Source organism: Heloderma suspectum, chromosome 14 (genome assembly GCF_057233095.1).
Source record: "Heloderma suspectum isolate Gila_16-S chromosome 14, 16-S_ref, whole genome shotgun sequence".
Classification (NCBI taxonomy): Eukaryota; Metazoa; Chordata; class Lepidosauria; order Squamata; family Helodermatidae; genus Heloderma; species Heloderma suspectum.
The window spans coordinates 20,637,831-20,663,501 of record NC_139471.1 but is presented as its reverse complement, the minus strand read 5'-3'; the positions used below and the strand labels follow the sequence as shown (position 1 = coordinate 20,663,501).

Genomic DNA, 25,671 nt, shown 5'->3' with positions numbered 1-25,671 from the left:
TTTGCAGTCAAAGATGGAGAAGCTCCATACAGTCAGTAAAAACAAGACCTGGAGCTGACTGTAGCTCAGATCATGAGCTGCTTCTTGCAAAATTTCGGCTGAAATTGAAGAACGTAGGGAAAACCACTAAACCATTCAGGTATGACCTAAATCATATCCCTGATGAATATACAGTGGAGGAGACGATTAGATTTAAGGGATTAGACCTGACAGACAGAGTGCCTGAGGAACTATGGACGGAGGTCCGTAACATTGTTCAGGAGGCAGCAACGAAATCCATCCCAAAGAAAAAGAAATGCAAGAAAGCAAAGTGGCTGTCTCAGGAGGCTTTACAAGTAGCTGAGGAAAGAAGAGAAGCGAAAAGCAAGGGAGAAAGAGGAAGATATATGCAACTGAATGCAGAGTTCCAGAGAATAGCAAGGAGAGACAAGAAGGCCTTCTTAAATGAACAATGCAAAGAAATCGAGGAAAACAACAGAATGGGAAAGACTAGAGATCTCTTCAAGAACATTGGAGATCTCAAGGGAACGTTTTGTGCAAAGATGGGCATCATAAAAGACAAAGAAGGCAGGGACCTAACAGAAACTGATGAGATTAAGAAGAGGTGGGAAGAATACACAGAAGAACTGTACAGGAAAGATCTTAATGTCCCTGATAGCCATGATTTTGCGGTCACTGAACTTGAGCCGGACATCCTCGAGAGTGAAGTCAAGTGGGCCTTAGGAAGCATTACTAACAACAAAGCTAGTGGAGATGACAGTATTCCAGCTGAGCTATTTAAGATCCTAAAAGATGATGCTGTTAAAGTGCTGCACTCAATATGCCAACAAATTTGGAACACTCAACAGTGGCCACAAGACTGGAAAAGGTCAGTTTACATTCCATTCCAAAGAAGGGCAATGCCAAAGAGTGTTCAAACTACCGTACAATTGCGCTCATTTCACATGCCAGCAAGGTTATGCTCAAAATCCTACAAGCTAGGATTCAGCAGCATGTGAACCGAGAACTACCGGAAGTACAAGCTGGGTTTCGAAGTGATAGAGGAACTAGAGATCAAATCGCCAACGTTCGCTGGATCATGGAGAAAGCAAGAGAATTCCAGAAAAACGTTTATTTCTGCTTCATTGACTACGCTAAAGCCTTTGATTGTGTGGATCACAACAAACTCTGCCAAATTCTTAACGAGATGGGAGTACCAGACCACCTTACCTGTCTCCTGAGAAACCTGTATGAGGGACAAGAAGCAACAGTAAGAACCAGACATGGAACAACCGAGTGGTTCAAAATTGGGAAAGGAGTACGACAAGGCTGCATATTGTCGCCCTGCTTATTCAATTTATATGCAGAGAACATCATGAGAAACGCTGGGTTGAATGAATCACAGGTCAGAATTAAGATTGCTGGGAGAATTATCAACAACCTCCGATATGCAGATGATACCACCCTAATGGCAGAAAGCGAAGAGGATCTAAAGAGCCTCTTGTTGAGGGTGAAAGTGGAGAGTGCAAAAGCTGGTTTGAAACACAACATTAAAAAAACTAAGATCATGGCATCTGACCCCATCACTTCCTGGCATATAGAAGGGGAAGAAATGGAAGCAGTGACAGATTTTATTTTCTAGGGCTCCAAGATCACCGCAGACGGTGACTGTAGCCATGAAATTAAAAGACGCTTGCTCCTTGGGAGGAAAGCTATGGCACACCTAGACAGCATAGTAAGAAGCAGAGACATCACCTTGCCGACAAAGGTCTGTCTAATCAAAGCTATGGTTTTCCCAGTAGCAACGTATGGCTGTGAGAGCTGGACTATAAGGAAGGCTGAGCGCCAAAGAATTGATGCTTTCGAACTGTGGTGCTGGAGAAGACTCTTACAAGTCCCCTGGACTGCAAGGAGGTCAAATCAGTCCATCCTAAAGGAAATCAACCCTGACTGCTCATTGGAAGGACACATACTGAAGCTGAAGCTTAAATGTTTTGGCCACCTAATGCAAAAACTCCCTGGAAAAGACCCTGATGCTGGGAAAGATTGAAGGCAAAAGGAGAAGGGGACGGCAGAGGATGAGATGGCTAGATAGCACCACCGATGCAACGAATATGAATTTGAGCACACCCCGGGAGAGAGCGGAGGACAGGAAGGCCTGGTGTGCTATGGTCCATAGGGTCACGAAGAGTCGGACACGACTTAACGACTGAACAACAACATTTCAAAATTAGGTGTTACAAGCCAGCATTGCGAACCAGGAAAAAAAAGGGTTTCTAGCATTTTAAAGGCTGGAAGATACTTCATTTTTAGTGAAAGTGACACTGATTATTTTCCCTTTATCACTAACAAATGTCAGCCCAGGTGAAAGCTGAATGGAAGCTGATCTTTATGCTGACTCGTTGACCATGCATCCTGACTCAGAAGCATCTTAACGAAAACTCAGTTCTCACAGCAGTGAGCAGTGACTCCACATGGCAGCCAATACACAGGAGAGCTGTTCAGTAGGTGGATCGCTGCTATCGTGTGGCGAGTCTCTAACCAGGACCAGGACCACCCCCACTCCCCAGGAATATGCAGCAGTGGAGATGAAGCTATCCAAGCAACAGGGGCAATCAGCCTGGCAAGCTTATAGTGCCATATGGAACCCCCATCACACGGAAGAATATTCACTAGCATAATTGGTTTCTCCAGTGCTGGAGTGCATCAGTATCATTCATTCCCACAATACACTTTCTCTGCTTCTGAGGTGAAAAATAAACTCGCTATATCTAGTTTCAGAGCAGGGCATATTACCTTCTCCAGCTGATTCATTGCCTCTTGGTTCTGCTGTTTCTGCAGAAGGAGCAAAATGGATGCATTAATATTAACAGCAAGTCACTGGGAGCTTCCAGCTTTCCCCAGCTTTGCTGGGATGCTTATGCCAGGATAACACAAACAGGATAACTACTACGGCGTTCCCAACATTTGTAACATTTTATTAGAATCAACACACCATGGACCCCTGACATAAATGCAAACAGCAATGTATTTGGACTGGGTGACTATTCTTCCCATTTTGCAACGAAACTGCTGTAGCAGTAATAGCTTTTCATCCTTATGATAAAAGCTGCCACCTACATTTATAAAGGATTGTTTCATGCAACAATTAAGACGGAAGGGGACCCAGCATGATACAGGCACCACCTCATATCAAACATTTGAGCTGCACAGATATCTTTTGCAAAGAGGCAGTTCTGTACAATTCCATCTGAAACTTCAACACAACCGATACTTGGCCCACTGAAAGGTAGCATCCAAAATGGTTCTGGGACTAACTGACATTTTTAGGAGAAGTGAGGTAGCAATAGACGACTTAGGTTATTGTTTGTTTTTTTTTTTTGAAGGGGAGCATTTTTTTGTTCTAGCCATACAGGGCAAGCCTTCATCATGCAATTCATCAGAATAACATGTAAGCAGGTGTAACACTACAGGATATGAGCAAAAATGCAGAAAAGGAAAACAAAAAGAATCTGCTGACTAATAGTGGAAGTGCTTCCTAATTTTAGCAGAGTAGTTGTGCAGTGGGGAAGGCACAACACAAACTGGTGGCAGTGGCAGCAGGTACACACAAGAGACAACAGATCTACTCCAGTTCAGACACAATGTGAAGTCACAGGTTAGCCTTATGAGAACATAATGTGAACTGCCCAGAGAGCTTCAGCTATTGGGCAGTACAGAAATGTAACAAACAAACAAACATGCCATGGTGAGCTTCGGGACCTCCCTGCTGTTTCTCCTCCTTCACACGCAAAACCAAGTAACTGAAAGCTTCTACTTTTGGCTTTGAATAAATCAGTTTCCCAATGCATCTGAACTCAGGAAATGGTAGTTTATTCAAACTGTGGTAAGTTGCTAAACCAGAATCTGAAGCCATGGTTGAACTAACCACAGTTAGAATTAACCAGAGTGTCCAAATTCAGACAGAATGGTCAACTGGTTAAATCAGGAAGCCTTCAGTCTCCTCCCTGACATGTGGAGGGGGAAAGAAGAAGTGTCTGAGCCTGAAGCTCGCTGTCACGGGGAGGGGCTCAGTGGTTGAACACATGCTTTGTATGCAGAAGGTCCCAGGTTCAATCCCCTGCTTTTCCAGGTAGGGCTGGAAAAACTCCTCTCCAAAACTCTGGAGTGTCTGAATCAGTATAAGGCAGCTTTCCATGTCATCTGAACTTGGCCTCTGTATAAAATGACACTGGTAGCCACAGGATCCGAATGCCACCGGTAGTTCCTGAACCTTCCTCACTTGCTACCAGAGGCAAGAGGCTATCTCCCCTTATCTTTCATGAAGATCCCTCACAGATGGCAGCATGAACTTCCTTGGGGAAAACTAATTCTGCAAAGTCTGAAATATTGCTAGGAAAAAGCTATGGAAACACACAAAAGGCTCAGATCCTAACCATTAGCAAGAAAAGTGTAGCTCTGAGCATACAACCTGAGTCTTGTCTTATTACTCCAACAAGGAGTTCAGGTAAGAAAGGGTGATCCAGGAACCCTCGTGAACGTCCACTGCAGGCCCTCCTCCAAGTCCCAACACCATCTGAGGTTAGGCGGGTGGTAACCAGAGCGTGGGCCTTCTCAGAAGCGGTGCCTCACATTTGGAATGCCTTCCTCAGAGATGCCTCATGCCTAATGTCCACTCAGACGTCTTTTTACTGTCAGGCAAAGATCTACTTGCCCAGGCATTCCAGCAGATTGCAACAGTTGATTTTAACTACTGCTCTATGGCGGAGCCTGATTTATTGGATGGGTGTTGCTATTTCCATGTTATATATCTATAATTTAACTGTATTGTTTTATTCTTTTAACTATATGCCATCCTGGGAGCTTATGTTGAAGGGCAGCTCATAAGTTTCCTAAATAAATGGCTGCAATGCAATATACAGCCAGTGCACCATAATTCTATTCTGCAGAATTCTATTTTATAAAGAAACCAAGTTTTTTGTCCTCATGTCTGAGGAGGAAAAACTAAGGCAAGGCTGGAAAAATCTTAGGCACACAGACACCTAACATTTTTGTGCTATGATCTATGAGTTGACTCCCCACCTCAATCATCTCTCCACAAAGCTCATGTCGTGCACCTCAAAAGGTAATGCTAGCGCCTGAAAATGTGATTGTGACATCTAGGAATTTGGTATAGTTTTACAGCCTCTCTGAAAGTTTCTGTTTAACGCATTGGCCTTGTTTGGATGCAGTGAGATAAACCATGGTTTATCGGTTTAGTTCAGGTTTGTTGCTTATAACATGGCCATCGTAATAGAAAACAGGGAACCCTGGTTTATCATTACAGAACAAGCCACAGTGAATCTTGGGATTGCACGCTCCTCCCTCCTCTTCCAGTGTTGCTGGAAGGAGTTCAGAAGCTTCCCCTTCTGTTTTAGGACTAACCGCAGTTAAGCATTATGTTTAACTCAAACAAACTAGAGTGAGTCTTAACTATGGTTAGCTGAAAAAGCCAACCTCAAACCATAGCTTATGAAGCTAGCTTGTTTCTACTGACCATAATTACAATTAATCACAGTTTAGGGTTAACTAAATTCAGAAGTAAAAGCTTCCAATGTCATCCTCATGGCTGCAGCAGAGGAGGGAGCTCATGAGCCCGTGACTCATGCACTTAACAATACCAGGGATAGGGAACCAGGTGCGCTCCAGATGTTTTGGACTACAACTCCCATAATCCCTGACCATGCTGGGTGGGGCCTATGGAAGTTATAGTCCAAAACAGCCAGAGGACACCAGGTTGCCTACCCCTGCGATAAGACCAACATTTACCGTTACACCTGAACCAGACCTTAGAAACCAGCAGAAGGTTCTGGAGGTGGCATCTGATATTTCCAATATGAGACTTCTTGGCCCATTACAGCTCCCACTATACCCAGTATGCTATAAATTCCTTTTAAAAAAAAAATACAAGCTCAATTTCTTTAAAAAGTTCAGTCATTTTTCCTCATCACAGAATCCGGGTTTTCTTTTTCTAGAGGGGAGTTCTACACACTGAATAAAAGAGCTCTTCATGCTCGTGCCTGGTTAAAGGCAAATGGTGAAAGCCATTTATGGGCAGTGCTCAAACACAAGGCCTTTCAGCAACCCACTGAAATGCTGCAACAGAAAACCCTCCCAAAAGGGATACAAAGAAAAGAACAATGCAGCAAAAACTAAGAGTGGCCATGCAACAACCTAGGGAGGATGAAATGAAGGGGGAAGCATTTCAAACAATGCAGGACTCTGCTGACTGAAACGGGCCTTACACATTCCTAATTGTATTTAAAAGGCAGCAAAGTGAGTAACAGAAGCAGAAGCAACGCATGCAAGCTAGAAGACAAACGGGCTCACTCACTGTGCCACAAATGCTGAAAAGATGGTCACACGCTATCCCCATGTTTGAGTCTAGCACGTTTAGCCCCAATCTCTGCTGAAACAGATTCAATAGTGTCCACATTAGGAAAGTTCAGCAGCACCTCACCATGCAAAGTTGTATCACAGCGAGCCTTATTTTAAAGTTTCTCTTAATGTGAGCCCCAGTCTTTAACCTGGCAGTTTGTAAATGGCATTTGTATTATACAATGGGAGAGGGGTTGAACCTCAGCTATGTGCCCCCAAATAGCCTCACACCGACAACAAAGAAACATGGCATAAAGCCCCATAGTAACTGACATACCTGGCTGGAGTAGTATGCTGGCTATTAAATTTAATTCCTGCTCATTTCGTGGCACAGTCCCCTCTTCTCTTATTAATGGGCAAGTTCTCGGCCATCAAAGCACTCTGCCCTTTTGGCTTGCCTCCCATCCCTCTGCTGAGGGCCACAGTCCCTCGAGGGTAATCTCTTGGGCATGGCCTGCTGGGGGTGGGCAAGGCCAGAAGTGGGTAAGGTGACCACTTTCTGTCTCCCTCTTTCTGACACCATCTTTTCTCCCTCCCCCTCTTCCTCCCCTTGGGCTGCCAGGAGGACAGACTGCCTTTGCCAGAGGTCTAAACCGATTGCTTGCAAAGGGCTTTTGAGATCAGGCCGAAGGTCACAGGTTGCCCACTCCTGCTCTATGGATACACTAGCCAGGAACCTCTTACCCTGTCACATCCTCCAAGTTATCTATGCAGGCAGACAGAGGTCCCATGAATGCACAGGCGTATGCTTGCTCAAGGTTTATGAAGCCGATGTTTTAAATTTTGGACCCTGACTTCCATACAGACACTACTGGATCATGTCAGTGACTGGTCCCTGCTGTGCAAATGACACCTTTGGTTGTGGCACTGTGAAAGGACCCAGGACCTTATGGACACCCAGAGAGCACAGAGGAGCGGCAAGACAAGGCTGAGCACGTTGGTCTGGTTGTTTCTTACCAGTTCCTCTATCTTTGTACTGAGCTGTTTGTTTGTTAGATTGCTGGAGTCTAGGGCTACTGCCAGCTCCTGATAGCGTATCTGATGCACATGCAGACGGCAGGTGGAGAAGGAAGGGGGAAGAAGAGGGGAGAAAAGGGCAAATCATTAGGGAAAAAGGAGAGAAAATGCTTAACGTTACAGCTGAGCTCCTTCGGGTGCCCCTCCCCCACAAAAATACGAACACCCCACCCCTTTTACATCCCTCTCAAACACTTGCTGAATACCAAAAGCTTAATCCCCAATCAAAAATAACTCGGTGTTTTGAATAAACTCAAGAGGACTCCTTAGTATCTCCAAAGTCCAGTCTGGAAGCCACTGCACCAACACCAAGCAACAGGGCAAATTACACTTCGTTTTTAAGGGGGCAGGCATGTGTACTCAAGTCAGTTCTTACTACTAGAACACACACTGGATACTTAACTTCACTGATGTATTCAAAGCAAGGCAAACTGACAAAGAGCCAGGGGCTGTGGACCTACCGCCATCTCTTTCATGTCTGTGGAAGACGTGGCATTTTCCCCATTCACATAAGCCGTGGGCTGCAAAATATAGGTATTTGTCAGCACAACATGTGACTGGCCACATATGATATATTCCACTGGCACATGTCAACATTAATTTCAGTGAGATATTCCCTTAGTGGCAGGATGATGATGCTCCTATAGAATCGGAGAACTGGAGAATGAACTTGAAGGACATTTAGTGTAACTCCCCAGCATTGAGACAGAGTCTGTTCAAACTCACACCTGATACAGGCTTTCTCCCCCTTCCTACAGTTTCCTAGACTACAGCAAACTACACACAGAGAGGAAGGGGAACTAAAGTAAATCATGCTGGAAGGTCACAGTAATGCAAGTAGAACATTCAGTAAACTGTCAAGGAAGCAAATTATGCTTCATGATATATGGAAAGGTGGAAAGGACTCCGGAGAAGAAGTTCTTTTAGGCCTGGATCCACAATGAGGTTAGAATGAAATGGTAGAATACTGGGGTGGCACAACAGATTATACTACATTAGACTGCAAGCCTTCTTTTTTCAAATGCTCCCTTGCACGAAGCAAACAAATTCCTAGAAAACTAGTGCAACATGATACTGGCTGGGCTAGAATCTTTCTCCCTGACGTGCTAGCTTTTTGCTTGCTGATCATTTTTTAAACACGTGACCTCATTCCTCCAGCCCCTGATACTGCATGACATTAGTGATGTAGATGAAACAGCCCTGGATAACATGATAAGTATTACTAATCCTGTAACTTTAGTGCTGGTGCATCTGGGATGCTTGCAACTGCTGCTCTTCTAGCAGTATCTAAACTGGATTCAACTAGTGAAGTGAAGACAGGAGGAGCAGTACAAGTGCTTCCAGCCATGGCTCCACTGGCAAACTGCAAACCCAGCCACTTGAATATAAATGTGTCATCCTTTAAGGTGCCACAGGCTGCTAATATGGTTACCTCTCCAGAATTTGAACCTCTGACTAGAAAGAAGAATTTGGCACGTTGAAGGGCACACAGCTTCTTTAAGAGAACGTCTACAGCATATTTTGTGTGTTACCACCGAGCTGAGAGACTATATATCCCACTCACACGCTTCCCACTAACCACATGACACACTCAAAACAATCATTTCTAGTTTCCAGTATGAAAACATCTTATTGTTTTATTGTCTGGCTGCAAGGGCCTCCCTGATTACTGAAAATTCCTGAGCTAGCTACTTAGCCCTCACTTGGGTATAAAAATAACTAAGTAGGACAAATAAGAAGAATCTGGCTATTACCTGATTTACCATGCCGTTAAGCTGCTCGGAGAGCTGGCGGAGACTCTCCGTCAATGAGAGGGACCTACAAAAGGAGCAAGGCGGATGTCTTTAATATGGGGGGCTGGTAACATAATTCTTATGTTTGGTGGCCACCGGGGGGGGGGGGGGGATATTATAGACATTTAAATACAGAGAGAAGTCTCTCACCTATTTTCTTCCAAAGCATTTTTATGATCAGAGTCGCAGATCTGGGAAATAAAGCAGAGACCTATAAGTATTCCAGAAAAGAGAAACAAGCAAATGGGCGTATGCAGGAGCAGACACACACATGCACACACACATCCATATGTACACATATATGTTTAAAGCAGGAGTGCTGAACCTCTTTCAGCCTGAGGGCCAAATTCCATTTTGGAGAAGCTTCCAGGGGCCGCATTCCAGTGGAAAGCTGGGCCAAAGTTAAAGGGGGCACAGCCAAAAATACAAAAAATCCCAGCATATATTAGCTTAAAGCTCTTACCACCCATAACGAAACCTTAGGAGAAGTATTTCAACCTTTTAGAGTAGAGAAAACACTGCACAACAGCTGGGAAACCACCAAACAACCAGTGCTTGGGGGAAAGGGGGTGGGGCCAGAGGAAGAGGGTGTGGCCATCTAGGGAATCCTGGAGGCCCAGATTCGGCCCCCAGGACTGAGGTTCTGCACCCCCAGTTTAAGCACTCCAGATAGACTGAGCATATTCTTCCCCCTCAGTGACACCTTACAGCACAATACAGGCAGGCCACGGAAGCCTTCCATGGGGCCTGTGCAGGTTCCCAAGCTGAGCAGGAGGCTATGTGGAGCACGACTATGATGGAGGGGGCAGCGTTCAGGGACAACTGTCTGTGCGCACCACTCTCCCCAATATAATCGTGCTCCACGCAGCCTGCCAAACAGCTGTTTGGTGGCTTTGTGGAGCATAATTAAAATAAGGGAAGGTGGCACGTAAGGATTACTCTCCCCATACACCATTCTCCCCATCTAAACTGCACAGCCTACCCAGGTGATTAGTGCTGGGAAAAGGTTTTCCCAGTGGTGTAGTGCGTCGGTGCGTGATAAGATCTCAGTGCGCAGGGAGGAGAGGTTTAAACTTTCCTATCTCTGCACACTGAGATGGAGAAGTGTGTGCGTGTATGGCTTTGTATGCATATCTGTGCATGCAGCCCCCAACCCACCACTGCACGTGGCCCTCATAGTCAAAAAGGTTGCACACACCCCTCTAACAGAAGATCATTCCCCTAAGGGCCGCATCAATATAAGAAGTATGATGTATAGCAAGGCTAGAATACAGATTACATATGTGACTTCTGTTCTGTAGCACAATTCATGAAAGAGGCTTTATAAGCCTCACCTTTTAAAGGCTCAAACACAGTGTCAGGCAGTTTGTCTATCACTTTGTCTTGTTTGGAAATTTTCACTTAACCCTTAACAAAACATTCAGTAAATATTTATTACTTTATATCAGGGTTGAGCAACTCATTCTGTACATAAAGCGCCATAGTGGGCATAACATGCCAGTAATATAAATAGCATGTAAGCAGAAGCGAGACAGAAGGTGCCAAGCTAAGTTGGCTGACACAATACACTCATTCCTATTCTGAATTGATCACTTCAAAGTGGGAGAAACCTGAGTTAGTCCCAGGACTTGATATATTGTTATTTCCTTGAATATGTAGCATTTTAACAATCTCTAGAACAATAAGGACTAGAAGCATTTTAAGAACTGAAAGCTGGGTTTCAAAAAATTTTAAAGAGAGCCTATGGGCTACAGAAAAGTGTTTATAGGGCCATGTTGCCTACCACTGCTCTAGAACAAACCACCCCACTCTTCCAATGAAGCTACAATCAATAATGACCGCAGACAGAAGGAAAAAGAGCTGTTTGTGCACCCTAGACCTCTCAGTGCATTGTACAGCCAATTCTACTCATAGTTGCAACGTGCAGAGGGGCTGGCCAGTGTCGTAATTGGAAACCCTGTGCTATTTTCATCTCCACCCACCCTCCTTATGTGAAGCTTGCTTTGTTTTGTATAATACAGAAAAAACATCCCATGGGTGTTCATTATGAGCGACATAAACATTCACAAACCTGCGACAGCTGCAAGCTACCAGGACTTTGAGTGGCAGAGCTAGGCAAATTGTTGCTGTTAGACAACGTGGAAGCACCAGCAGCGAGTTGTTCAGCATTATGAGTGGCAACATCACCATCACAGTAAGCCTGTCACAAAACATACCACAAGAATTACAAGCACCATGCAGGTGAGGAGAACATAGATGAGCACATCCATGCACTGTTTCTGTAAGCATTTGTAAAACCTAGAGGTAAATCAACAGGGTTCTATAATGTCCTCCTATAATGTTGTTCCAGAGGGCAGGACTAGTACCCATGGTTGGAAGTTGCCAGGAAGCAGACTTTGGATAAACATTAGAAGAAATTTCCTAACAGTGAGGGCTGTTCAGCAATGGAACAGGCTGCCTCAGGAATTAGCGGATTCTCACTCGCCAGAGGTATTTAAGCAGAGCCTGGATGGCCATCCATCAGGAATGCATCCTGCACTGAAGATCCTGCACTGAGCAGGGGGCTGGACTAGATGACCTCCAAAATACCTTCCAACTCTATGATTCTGTAAAAAAAATTGATTGTGTAATCTTTCACCGTCATTTGGAAACTTCTTGCAGAAATTAATTCTGTGGTTTGGTCTGCTGTAAACATGAAAGGCAATGTCAGGCTCAGGGAGGACAATGTTACACTGTCCCTTTACTTTTGCAAAGTGCACACCCCTGGGCAGAAGATCTATTTGGTTGGAATGGAAGATAACGAATTAGCAGCTACATATTACACCTGGGTTGGACTGAAAAATCTTATCTCCCAAGATGTTGCCCATGGTTCCCAGGGCACTGAAGTCAGAGACTGACAGCCTGAGCCCAGATTCAGATAGAGCATAAAGAGAAATACTGAGTGTTACACCTGACTGAATTGGTACCTACTAACCCCAGATCAGCAAGACACAGGTACCTGGCAGGGTGGGGTGGGGGGTGGGGTGAGAGTGTCTCCCTCATTCAGTCCGGATGGCTCTCCTGCCCCTGTTGTATACCATTACAGTGGCTAAAGATGCCTTCTTCAAAGATAAGTTTAAGCATTTTAATGTAAAGCATTGCTAGAATGGCTAGTATCCGACTTCCCAGTAGTATCCACTTTCAGCCTTCTTCATTCTATCCTAGCACGTGGGCATCAAGATATAAGAACATAAGTGGAGTCATGCTGAATCAGACCAAGGGTCCATCTAGTCTGGTATTCTGTTCACACAGTGGCCAACCAGCTGCCTGTGGGAACCCCACAGAGGGGACAAAAATTATAATTTGTTGACTTTTAAATATCTCCTTTTAACACACTGTGTGATCAATAATGCAATGAGCCAGCTGAAATGGCAAAAGCTCATTCTCAACAGAAATCCCTTAAGCTGGTAACACGTGGCCAGTTTGAGAAGAGATTATGTATTGGTAACTTCGGATGTGCCAAGATGCCAGGCTCCCCCCACACATCAGAATGTACATGCTCCTCCTGCAGGGTCTGTTTTGACAGGACATTCCTCTCATGCAGTTAACCAGGTGCATGAAGGGGAGAGCAGGAGTACACGTGCTGGACATCCCATCCATGCGAGGGGTGGGATGTCTGTAGAGGGGCGTTTGCTCAAGGTGCACTGGCTCCTCCTCTGATGTGTAGGGATCACGTGCGGCCATGGAAGGAGCCTATGCATGCACAGCAGGCTCTCCTCTACAAACATGCTTCCCAATACATGGACTGGGGGGGTGGGGCAGGCATGTCTCTGCTCTCCCTTCATGCAATTGTTTATCAGGTGAGGGGAGCATCCAAATAGGGCTACTGTCTCAGATAATACACTTAGACAGCACTTCTGGTGTGCAAAATATTTTACACATCTCATTTGTTCTCACAATCTGTGGTATACGTTAGTATGGGGAGCCAGCGTGGTGTAGTCATGACACTGGTTAGGGTACTAGGACAGGAGGGACTCAAGTTCAAATCCCTAGTGGGTGACTTTGGGCCAATCAATCTCTCTTACCCTATGCCGCTTCACAGGTTTGTTATGAGGCTAAAATGGGTGAGGGGAGAACCACATATGCTACCTTGAACTCCTTGGAAGAAGAGCAGGTCATGAAAGTTTTAAGCAAACAAACGTATCACCAATTTTACATGTGAAAGAGACCCTGACAGCACAACTTGTCCAAAGCTCCCAAGAGAGTTCAGGAAATGAAAACTTGGACATGGGTTCAAGCACTCAAACCCCTGGCTGCCTAATACTTACTTGGATTGAACTGTGTCGTTCTATGGTAGCATATCACTCAAAATAATCCCCTTCTACAAATCAAAGCTCCATTTTCAAAGCTATAAGCATAAATCTGGCCAACATCCAAAGACCAAATGTTTTCACTGGGCGAACAAGAGCAATGTGCTTCATCTCAAGGGGAAAACTCCACTTGACTTGCCCTAAACAGCCAGGTCAAAATATATCCCTATTGAACCTGAGCCTACGAAGCTGGGGATTCTTTTGGTTTACAGCCCACCCCATACCTAATACTCTCCCTGCTTGTGCTGGTGGAAGCGAGTGGCTGTTTCCACTGTGGTGGCCAGATTACGGAATAGGTTTCCCAGAAGGATGTGCCTGGCCCTGTCACTGCTCACTTTTAGATGGGCAGTGAAGACTATGCTGTTTCAGAGCATTTTTATTCTTTTAGGTATGTTGCCTCTTTGAATATTGTTTTAGTAGTCTCCTGTTTATATTGAAGTTTTTAAATCTTGCAATGTTATTCTATGCATTGCAAGCCACCTTGAATGTATTGTATTCAGAAAGCCAGGATATTAAATGAATAAATAAAAATAACCCCTGTAAGACAGGCCTCTGTTATTATAAAGTTATAGTGGGAGTATTGAGCCTAATTTATTTTCTATGGTTAAGCCAGGACTAGACCCTGTTTTCTCACATCCAAACCTAACTCTCTTCCAAGGATCACACTGTCATGAAATAGCATCCTTGAGTAGTTACTGGAAGACTGATCCTATACAATACAAACGGCAACTCCAGCCACCAGCTTAACCTTCCACAGGCCAACTGGCCTAATAGGAGATGGGCCCTTTAACTTTCTTACAATTGTTGCATGTCTTATAACAGGGGAGGCCAAATTCAATTTCAGCTGGTCCAAAATAGGGCAGCAAGATTGTTAACAGGGACTGGCCTGCGAGCTCGTATTACGCCAGTACTTTTCCAGCTGCACTGGCTGCCAGTCCATTTCCGGGCCCGATTCAAAGTGCTGGTGTTAACATTCAAAGCCCTTAACGGCTTGGGGCCAGGTTACCTGAAGGATTGCCTCCTCCCATACGTGCCTGCCCGGACCTTAAGATCATCATCAGCGGCCCTTCTCCGTGAGCCCCTGCCAAAGGAAGCGAGGCGGGTGGCTACTAGGAGGAGGGCTTTTTCTGTTGTGGCACCCCGGCTCTGGAATGAGCTCCCTAGTGAGGTTCGCCTGGCACCTACATTGTACTCCTTTCGGCGCCAGGTGAAGACCTTTTTATTTTCCCAGGCATTTTAGCTTTCTAAATTTTTTGCTGTTTTAAATCTGTATTTTAAACTCCTGTACTGCTGCTAGGTTTTATTGTGGTTGTATTGTTATATCGTGGTTTTAATGTTCTATATATTTTAAATTGTTTTATTGTGTGTTGTTTGGTTTTAGTTTTTGTGAACCGCCCAGAGAGCTTCGGCTATTGGGCGGTATAGAAATGAAATGAAATAAATAAATAAATAAATAAATAAATAAATAAATACATTTCAGAGATGCTTCCAAGGGCTGCATTCCATTGGCAGGCAGGGCTGAAGGCAAAGGGGGTGGGGCCAAAAATACAAAAAACATATTAAAAATACCAACATATTGTAGCTTAAAGCTCTTCTTGCCAGTAACTAAGCCTTAGGAGAGGCATTTCAACATTTTAGAATGGGGAAAAACCTGCACAAAAGCTGGGAAACCACTGAATAGTGGTTGTGAGAAAGGAAGGAGGGCATGATCATCTGGGGAACACTAGAGGGCCAGATATGGCCCCGAGGCCTGAGGGCCTCCACCCGTCTTGTAGGAATGTGCCACTTCCGATCAGAAACAAACACAGGACTATATACTGCCCACAGGATGATTTTGAAGAGAACACCAGTTTTCTGTCACCACAAACAGGTTCCATGGTTTGCCCCTGATCTGGAAACCAACGTACTTACTTTGGTACCTGAATTCAAATGGAACAGAAGCTGTAGGCAGAAATGGCATCCACAAATGTAATCTAAATATTTGGTAGACATCTGCCCAACAGCAAATATTAAGGCTTTATTTTTTAAGCTTCTATTTGTCCTAATTCTCATCTTTGTAAGCATCCTTGGAAGCCTTTTTGGTTAAAGGGTGGAATAAAAACGCTATAAATAACACAGAAAGAAACTACTATATGGACCGTCCTTTATTCTCAACATGTTTTGATACATATGATCTTCTTCAAGAAAAAAGTTACTTGTATCTATTCCTAAAACATAAAAAACTGTTTAAAAAAATCACAACTGCAGCCAACTCAAGCAAACTGGTTTCTATCAGAACCAGCATTTTATTTTTAGTTAAATGGAACTTGGGGTAGTGAAATCCACCAAGAAGTAAAGGTTGTTTTTCCTAATTCTTATGTATGACAGCAGTCCTTGGTAGGGCTTCCTTCCTAGGCATATCTGAATTACTTCCCAGACTTTATCACATGTGCAGGTTTCATCGCCTGTCAAAACATGAATTGGCACGAATAACCACCGACCTCATCCAGCAGGCCAACAAGTTTATTAGAGATGAGCAAGAGCATGCCCTTCGGAGGTGAGGTGCCTCTAAATAAAACACTGACAGGGAGAAAAGAAGATCACAAGCAAAGAAGAAGTCAAGCCTCGCCTGAAGACCACAGTGAACAATGCTACTTATGCATTCATTCACCATCACCTTGGAAACAGACGTAGTCGGGGGTAGCTCTCTCTAGCCAATCCCTTCAGAGATGCCTCACATTATTCCAAAGCAGCTGCTCTAAGCAAAGCTATCTTAAAAGTCCAAGGACCTGCCCTTCCTCAGGCTTGTAATTTGAAGCAAGTTCAAGGAAATGCACACAAGAGCAACAGGGGGAAAAAGACAGGTTAAAAATAGCTCAGTGTTAATGATGGCAACCACATTCACACAGCTGACAACAAAAATGAGACATCTATTCCACCCATGCCCATTAAAAATCCTAATTTTTAAATAAGAACAGAAGCATGCAGTATAGACAGCAAGCCAGTTGGACAGATTCTGAATGCTGCCTCACCTTCCTCTTGTCCAATGAAGGTATGGCTACCCCATTGGAGCGGTTAAGGTCTGACACCAGCACCTTCAGAATGTTCTGAATCTAAACAGGGTGAAAGAAAAGGGGAAAGAGAAACAGCTGAGAAAAGGGAGAATGAGAACATTGATCAATGGGTTCCTGAAGCCAAAGGAACAAGAAAAAGGACATTGGCTGAGATCCTAATAACACCAAGATGAAAGCAAGTTCCACTAAAATCAGTAGAAGTTGCTTGCATATAATCTGTTTAGGATCAGGATGCAACTCCTTCACCGAAAGGCGAATTCAAAAACATCCTTATTAAGTATTCCCAAGGTACAACTGTAGAACCAAATGCTTATTTCTATGGAGTTACCTGACCTTATCTGTCCTACCAATGCCAGAAAGAGAAATACAGCGTTGCTCAAGTCCTTACAAGGTTAAAATTGTTTTCATGCAGAATTAAAAGTGAAACATTTTGGAGCGTATAAAATACTAAGTAAACCACTCACATTTTCAGGAGACTCTCTGCCATCATTAGTCGGCGTCTCTGGCCTACTTCCTTCTTTACCTTTGCGTTTCTTCTTAGCTCCAGCTGTTGATCCAGGGCTATTCTTCTGCTGATACTCTTTCAACTGGGAAAAGGAAGAAAAACTTGAAGTCCAACTAAGTAAACCTTCTATGTCCTAAACTAAGAGCTGAAATAGAAAGAGCTTGAATAGAAAATACAGTCAGGAGATTAGATAAAGTCCCAGTTTGATTACTGAACTTAGCAGGGTAAGCACATGTGTGTATTTTTTCAGACTACTAGCTAAAATACAATAATTATGGGGTGAAAAATCCTTGGAATATTAAGCCTTGTTTTATGTTAGGGCAGCTACAAGAGGTGAAATTTTAGGGTTCCATTTCACCGATCTAGTAAAATTTTCACAAACTCCATTTACTGCTGCATCTCAACAGTGGCAAAAGTGGCAGGAAACAAACCTCACCATGGGTCAACATATACTTTTCAGAGTACACGAAATGATCAGGAGCGACCTTCAGAAAGTTTTTGCAACATCTGAGGCTGGCAACACCACCAGGTTCAAATCTTGCAAACATTTGCAGCGTCGCTAGCATATGGCACACCTAACCGATAATTAGTGATTTGGATCAAATAGTTACATACATATTAGTAGCTGATGGGCATAAGACTGGTGCCAGGAAAAGTGAAATTTAAAAAAGAGTATTTTCTATTATTATGTATACCAGATGTCTGTCAAGAAAGCCCACATAGCCCAGGCACCTTGCAATTTGAAATATTTTTTCTAATTCTGCTTGTGGGCTTTGTTTACAAGCGTAAGGGGGGGGGGGGATAATTCAAACTGCTAGGTGCCTAAGCAGGCACCTGGGATTTTTGTAGACATATCCACAAGGGAAGGATAATACACCTACGGAGTACTACAGCCTAGTTCAAACGGTCTTTGCTATGAACTGCTTACTTGCTACTATTCAGAAAGGTCTCTGTAGCCTGTGTTGAGCGAATTATTGATGTACATTTGACGGTCTCTGATGTTGCCAAACTTGGTTACATAGAACTTCAAAGAATGTTTCTCCAACACTTTTATGCTACAGTATCAGCTGTTAAAAACACGAGACAACTAGGAAATGTTATTATTCAATATTCTATTTAAGATTTATCAACCATCGTACACACAAAGTTCATTTCTTTTATTAATACAATATCCTCATGAAAAAGAATCATAATTATTCACATTTCAATCATCAGCTACTTGAGATAAACAAGGTTGAGATAATTACTTGCCCAAACAAGCCCCCAAATAAGGGTGTGATCTGAACTCAGATCTTCCACTGCTAAGCCCAACACACTAGTCACAAGACCATACCAGATCTATTTGTCCATCATGTTCTCTTATCCTTGTGCCAAGCCTCTCCTTCAAATTCATCTCAGAAAAATCACTTTTTCAGCCAAGCCTTTCCTGAACACAAGGTAAGGGCCTCTTACAACCCCCTCCCTCCCCTGCTGTATCTGACTACTGCAGCAGACCTGGACAAGCTGTTACCCACCAAGCTGAATGCAGCTCACCAGCTACATAGGGCAGCCCATCAAGGACTCAATAAGGATTTGCTGTCTGCCCTAGACTGCATAAACTGGGGAGGGTGGTCAAAAACCTGGCAGGCCACAGTGCATGGCTGGTGGTCTGCATGCCGCTTCCTGGATCACTGGTTGTGCGGTCTGATCAAATGCCTACCATAGAGCCCTCTAACATCATGTTGCTTTTATGCTGTGTACAGCACCAAACTCACTGGAATATATTGGTGCTAAAGTGTTCAGCACTACTAAACCTAAAAGATTTGCATCCCAAAATATATGGACTTAAATCTGTGAAGTCCCAATGATCTGATATAGAATCAAATATATGTATATGCATCACAAAATGAGGTACATGCCCATTGACTTGGGGCTACCTTTGTTACTTTTTATTGTTATCAAACTCCCACCCTGAACATTTTTAATGGAAAGGTAGCTTATTAATATTGTTAAATAATCAGTCATCTCGAGCAGCCAAGTATTAAAGTTAAGATCTGTGTTAGTCTACAGATCTGCCAATTTGAGGCTAACACTATATGCATCTGATGAAGTGAACAGTGCCCACGAAAGCTTATGCCAGAATAAATTTGTTAGTCTTTAAGATGCTGCAAGACTCTTTGTTACAAGTATGGATGCATATTTCAAGTCTAACACACAGAGGAGTTCTGGGTACAGCTACTAGCCCCAATGCTGTATACACTTATAGTCCCGTCCATTACTGCTTGTACAATAGGAGGGGGACAGTCTCGGGCCTCCTCTTCCTCCCAGAAAGATCTGAGAGATTATTTCCCAGACAACCTCCTGCAAGGAGATAGGGCACCTCTGTTACTTAGACAGTCAAGGAAATGGTGACAGGGATCATCCACTCACATTTTCTTGACCCCATGAGGTGGGAGGCTAAGGAAGTCCTAGCCCCTACTGAGCAGAAGCAAGAAGATATCCCAGAGGACACTGAAGCAGGGATAGTCTTAGCCTTCTGGCTGCCTGAGACAGAATTCAGCTGCTACTGTTGCTGCCTTGCCACCTTTTGCTCACACACTCATACCCATACATAGCGCATGCTGAACAACTCCTCTGCCTATGGTTAACTTCGCTCACATCCATGCTAGGGCAGTCACAAGGGCATAAAGCATCAGCCTAAAGAAGTCACTACTTCACTTTTGCAACAGTCTGCTTTCCAATGACAATTTTTCAAAGCTGCCTGTGGCAGCAGGGTTACAATGCATCCAAGATGACATGTTAAAATCCTGTGACTATTTGAGGAGGTATTTGCACAACTGGCATGTGAGCACAGAGCCATCTTGGAGGCATCAACACCACCACCCTACTGTCAGAAAATTAATGCATGCCGCACAGAGGAGTGTACTGGACCCAAAATTTTGGACAGCTTCCCAGAGGTTGCTGCCATTTGCATTGCACCCAAATTTCCCACCTGAGGCAGCAGCTTCACCTTGCTTCATGGCATGGTTGTAACTGGTTTGCACTAAAGATTGGTGCTCCTTACAGGCCTCAGTATATGGATGCAGTCCTCTCCAACCATGGACACAAACCAGGTGCAAAGCTAGGAAGGCCACCCTTTCAGACCTCTGGCTACTTTATGAGTATGTGACGGTGTAGGAAACACCGATATCTTAATGTCATATAGAGTGGGGGGGGGGGAGCGTATTGGGGAAATGTGTATGCTGTCTAGAGATTCTTATCACAAATAAAGAAAGGGGCGGGGGAGATTTAGAAATGGATTGTAAGCCTTAGAATGATCTCCCAGCTATTAAAAGAAATACTCTCCAATACCTCTTGAAGACATCTAAAGGACATATTCTGAAGGACAACAAGAGAATGTCCACTGACACTTCAGAGGGAGGGAGATGGTGAAATAAGATATCTTTCTGAAGAGGCATATGTGTGGGAGTCTTCACAATACACACTAGGTTGTCGGGGAAGGGGAATTGAGTTTTTATGTTCCTTTATTAAAAATGTAATTGATGTTGTTCTGCCAACTCAAGGATTACAACCGTTGTAATATTTCACAATATATGTTGCAATACTGACATGCCTATTATTCTTTTTTCTGAAATTGTTAAGGTACTTAATAAGGTAGCAGGTCAACTATACTTATAGGTGAGAGATTTGCGCTCAAGCATTCAAGAATTGTGTCTAGAATGTTTTATAACAAGGAAGAGGACTTCCCTGCCCCAAAAAACTATATTGGGGGGAATCTTCTTCCATGCACTCAAGGGATGTGCCTAAGATGTTTAGTAAGGGGCGTAGTATCCTCCATCACTAAACCAATGAGATGAGTCATCTTCCAAGCATTCAACGTGTGTGTGCACACGTATATATAAGGTGTTTAATAAAAGGAATTAATAACTATTACTAAGAGGTCTCCCCCTACCCAAACCTATACGGGGAGGTTCCCCCTTTCATACACTGAAACTCCTCCTTCCCTCTTCACTAAAGAGAGATCCCTTTCCAGGCATTCAAGGGATGATTAATAAGATTAAACTGAACATATATGGGGGGTGGGGGGGGACCTCTTCCAGGCATTCATTTAAGGTAACTAATAAGAGGGGGGTCTCCCTTAACCATTAAATGTATATGGGAGACCCCTTTCCATGCCTTCAAAATTATGTATCCAAGGTATTTAATAAGGGGGGAAGTCTCCCCCAAACCCACAATAAACCTATATGGGGGGAACCTTCTTCTAGTACTTCAAGGGGGTGTTTCTAACATATTAAATAAAAATAAGAGGGGGTCTCCCAACTCATACTCAAGAAACCTATAGGAGGAGGAGCATCTTCACACAGTGCAGAGTCAAACTATGAAATTCATTACTACAAGATGTAGTCATGGCCACCAATTTGGATGGCTTTAAAAGGGGGTTAGACAAATTCATGGAGAAGGCTATTAGTGGCTACTATGGTACCTCCAGTATCAAAGGTAGTATGCCTAGGTACACCAGTTGCTGGGGAACATGGGCACTCATGCCTTGTCGACAGTAGGTTGGCCACTGTGTGAACAGAAAGTTGGACTAGATGGACCCTTGGTCTGATCCAGCATGGCTCTTATGTTCATCTTCTAGGCATTCAAGGGGTGTGTCTAAGGCAACCATCCCCAACCTGGTGCCTTCCGGATCTGGCTGGGGATGATGGGAGTTGCAGCCCAACACATCTAGAGGGCACCAGGTTGGGGAGGGCTGGCCCAAGGTATGTAATAATAAGAGGCAGCCTCTCACCCCAAACTCACTAAACCTATAGGGTGAAGAGCCTCTTCCAAGCTTTCATGAGGTTTGCCTAAAGTATCTAGTAAGTGGGGATCTCATCATCTCCATGCTAAACTATATGGGGGACCCCTCTTTCATACTTCCAAGGGGCTTTTCTGAGCTAGTTCATAAGGGCAAGGGTCTCCCACGCCACACTCACTACAACTTTGGTGGGAGGAGCTTCTTCCAGGCCTCCATGCAGTGTGTCTGAAGCATCTACTAAGCAGGATCTCGCCGCCTTCACGCTGCACCTGTATGGGGGGACCCCTCTTTCATGCCTCCAAGGGGCATTTCTGAGCCATTTAATAAGGGAGTGCCTCCCCACACCTGCACTAAACCTATAGGGGGAGGAGCCTCTTCCAGGCCTCCAATGGGTGCACCTAAGGTATCTCATACGAGGACATCCCCCACGCTAAACTATATGGGGGACCCCTCTTTCATACTTCCAAGGGGCTTTTCTGAGCTAGTTCATAAGGGCAAGGGTCTCCCACCCCACACTCACTACAACTTTGGTGGGAGGAGCTTCTTCCAGGCCTCCATGCAGTGTGTCTGAAGCATCTACTAAGCAGGATCTCGCCGCCTTCACGCTGCACCTGTATGGGGGGACCCCTCTTTCATGCCTCCAAGGGGCATTTCTGAGCCATTTAATAAGGGAGTGCCTCCCCACACCTGCACTAAACCTATAGGGGGAGGAGCCTCTTCCAGGCCTCCAATGGGTGCACCTAAGGTATCTCATACGAGGACATCCCCCACGCTAAACTATATGGGGGACCCTTCTTTCATACTTCCAAGGGGCTTTTCTGAGCTAGTTCATAAGGGCAAGGGTCTCCCACCCCACACTCACTACAACTTTGGTGGGAGGAGCTTCTTCCAGGCCTCCATGCAGTGTGTCTGAAGCATCTACTAAGCAGGATCTCGCCGCCTTCACGCTGCACCTGTATGGGGGGACCCCTCTTTCATGCCTCCAAGGGGCATTTCTGAGCCATTTAATAAGGGAGTGCCCCCCCACACCTGCACTAAACCTATAGGGGGAGGAGCCTCTTCCAGGCCTCCAATGGGTGCACCTAAGGTATCTCATACGAGGACATCCCCCACGCTAAACTATATGGGGGACCCTTCTTTCATACTTCCAAGGGGCTTTTCTGAGCTAGTTCATAAGGGCAAGGGTCTCCCACCCCACACTCACTACAACTTTGGTGGGAGGAGCTTCTTCCAGGCCTCCATGCAGTGTGTCTGAAGCATCTACTAAGCAGGATCTCGCCGCCTTCACGCTGCACCTGTATGGGGGGACCCCTCTTTCATGCCTCCAAGGGGCATTTCTGAGCCATTTAATAAGGGAGTGCCTCCCCACACCTGCACTAAACCTATAGGGGGAGGAGCCTCTTCCAGGCCTCCAATGGGTGCACCTAAGGTATCTCATACGAGGACATCCCCCACGCTAAACTATATGGGGGACCCTTCTTTCATACTTCCAAGGGGCTTTTCTGAGCTAGTTCATAAGGGCAAGGGTCTCCCACCCCACACTCACTACAACTTTGGTGGGAGGAGCTTCTTCCAGGCCTCCATGCAGTGTGTCTGAAGCATCTACTAAGCAGGATCTCGCCGCCTTCACGCTGCACCTGTATGGGGGGACCCCTCTTTCATGCCTCCAAGGGGCATTTCTGAGCCATTTAATAAGGGAGTGCCTCCCCACACCTGCACTAAACCTATAGGGGGAGGAGCCTCTTCCAGGCCTCCAATGGGTGCACCTAAGGTATCTCATACGAGGACATCCCCCACGCTAAACTATATGGGGGACCCTTCTTTCATACTTCCAAGGGGCTTTTCTGAGCTAGTTCATAAGGGCAAGGGTCTCCCACCCCACACTCACTACAACTTTGGTGGGAGGAGCTTCTTCCAGGCCTCCATGCAGTGTGTCTGAAGCATCTACTAAGCAGGATCTCGCCGCCTTCACGCTGCACCTGTATGGGGGGACCCCTCTTTCATGCCTCCAAGGGGCATTTCTGAGCCATTTAATAAGGGAGTGCCTCCCCACACCTGCACTAAACCTATAGGGGGAGGAGCCTCTTCCAGGCCTCCAATGGGTGCACCTAAGGTATCTCATACGAGGGCATCCCCCACGCTAAACTATATGGGGGACCCCTCTTTCATACTTCCAAGGGGCTTTTCTGAGCTAGTTCATAAGGGCAAGGGTCTCCCACCCCACACTCACTACAACTTTGGTGGGAGGAGCTTCTTCCAGGCCTCCATGCAGTGTGTCTGAAGCATCTACTAAGCAGGATCTCGCCGCCTTCACGCTGCACCTGTATGGGGGGACCCCTCTTTCATGCCTCCAAGGGGCATTTCTGAGCCATTTAATAAGGGAGTGCCTCCCCACACCTGCACTAAACCTATAGGGGGAGGAGCCTCTTCCAGGCCTCCAATGGGTGCACCTAAGGTATCTCATACGAGGGCATCCCCCACGCTAAACTATATGGGGGACCCCTCTTTCATACTTCCAAGGGGCTTTTCTGAGCTAGTTCATAAGGGCAAGGGTCTCCCACCCCACACTCACTACAACTTTGGTGGGAGGAGCTTCTTCCAGGCCTCCATGCAGTGTGTCTGAAGCATCTACTAAGCAGGATCTCGCCGCCTTCACGCTGCACCTGTATGGGGGGACCCCTCTTTCATGCCTCCAAGGGGCATTTCTGAGCCATTTAATAAGGGAGTGCCTCCCCACACCTGCACTAAACCTATAGGGGGAGGAGCCTCTTCCAGGCCTCCAATGGGTGCACCTAAGGTATCTCATACGAGGACATCCCCCACGCTAAACTATATGGGGGACCCCTCTTTCATGCCTCCAAGGGGCTTTTCTGAGCCCTTTCACCAGGGAGCCTCTTCCAGGCCCCAAGGGCTGTGCCGGCGGCCCCCTCCCCTCCATTAAGCCTCCACGGGGCGGGCCGGAATTAGGCCTGCACGCATGGAGGGGGCCCTGGGGGCGTGTCTGGGCCCGGAGATCCCGTCCAGGGCGAGGAGGGCCCCCGGCCGCCTCGTCGGTCGTTAGGCCCGAGGGGAAGCCTCCCCGCTCGCCCCCCGCACCGCGCCGGCGCCGTTACCTTCTTCTTGGCCGCCGCCAGCTTGCTCTGCCTGCTCCCGTCCGCCATGTCCGTGCCGGGCCCGGGCCACGTCAGCCCGGCGCGGGGCGAAGGTGGGTGGGGAGCGACGGCGCTGAGGGGACGGCGAGGCTCCGCCCGCGGCCGGCCTGTCTGGGCGGCTCACCCGGGCGAGGAGCGGGGCTGCAGCGCGCAGGCGCGGCCCTGACGGGCGGCGAGGCCCGACGCGGGCGGCGGCGGCGAGCGCATGCGCCAGCGTCTTCCCGCCATTTTATTGCGTCGTTGACCCTCTCGCGCTTTTCCCTCAGGTGTTCCCTCAGACGTGCCTCCCCCGCCCCCCATTTCCAACGTCTACCCTTGAATCTGTAAACAGAAGGCCAACATAGTTGTACTATAATATTATTTAGTATGATAATCTATATCCCTTCTGCCACAAATGTTAAAATGGTAATACGTTCAATAGAGTATTATCATTCTAACATTTGTGGCAGAAGGGATATAGATTATCATACTAAATAATATTATAGTACAACTATGTTGGCCTTCTGTTTACAGATTCAAGAGTTAAGTGTAGCACAATCTGTTTTAGGACGCAATCCTATGCATGTTTAGACAGAACATGGCTGCCTGGGGCGTGCTGGGAGTTGCGGGCCCTTTTTCAGTCGAAA

General features: G+C 45.7%; 1 protein-coding gene across 12 annotated transcripts in view; it reads right to left on the bottom strand.

Moving 5' to 3' along the window:
• The window catches only part of GOLGA2 (golgin A2), a 61,006-nt gene extending 35,917 nt beyond the window's left edge, over window positions 1–25,089 (bottom strand). For 2 of the 12 annotated variants that reach the window (XR_014785859.1, XM_084820697.1), the window contains exons 1-10: window positions 25,007–25,089; window positions 17,073–17,195; window positions 16,567–16,647; window positions 11,278–11,406; window positions 9,357–9,397; window positions 9,168–9,231; window positions 7,875–7,934; window positions 7,354–7,434; window positions 6,353–6,424; window positions 2,776–2,814 (exon numbers count right to left, since the gene is read on the bottom strand). Coding sequence is in view for 11 of the 12 variants with exons in the window: in XM_084820697.1 (XP_084676823.1) it covers window positions 2,776–2,814; window positions 6,353–6,424; window positions 7,354–7,434; window positions 7,875–7,934; window positions 9,168–9,231; window positions 9,357–9,397; window positions 11,278–11,406; window positions 16,567–16,647; window positions 17,073–17,195; window positions 25,007–25,054 (738 nt within the window). In the remaining variant the exon portion in view is untranslated. Of the gene's footprint in view, window positions 1–2,775; window positions 2,815–6,352; window positions 6,428–7,353; window positions 7,435–7,874; window positions 7,935–9,167; window positions 9,232–9,356; window positions 9,398–11,277; window positions 11,407–16,566; window positions 16,648–17,072; window positions 17,196–25,006 lie in introns of all 12 variants that reach the window. The other 10 variants (XM_084820696.1, XM_084820698.1, XM_084820699.1 and 7 more) reach the window with 7 other exon arrangements.
• Window positions 25,090–25,671: the final 582 nt, after the last annotated feature.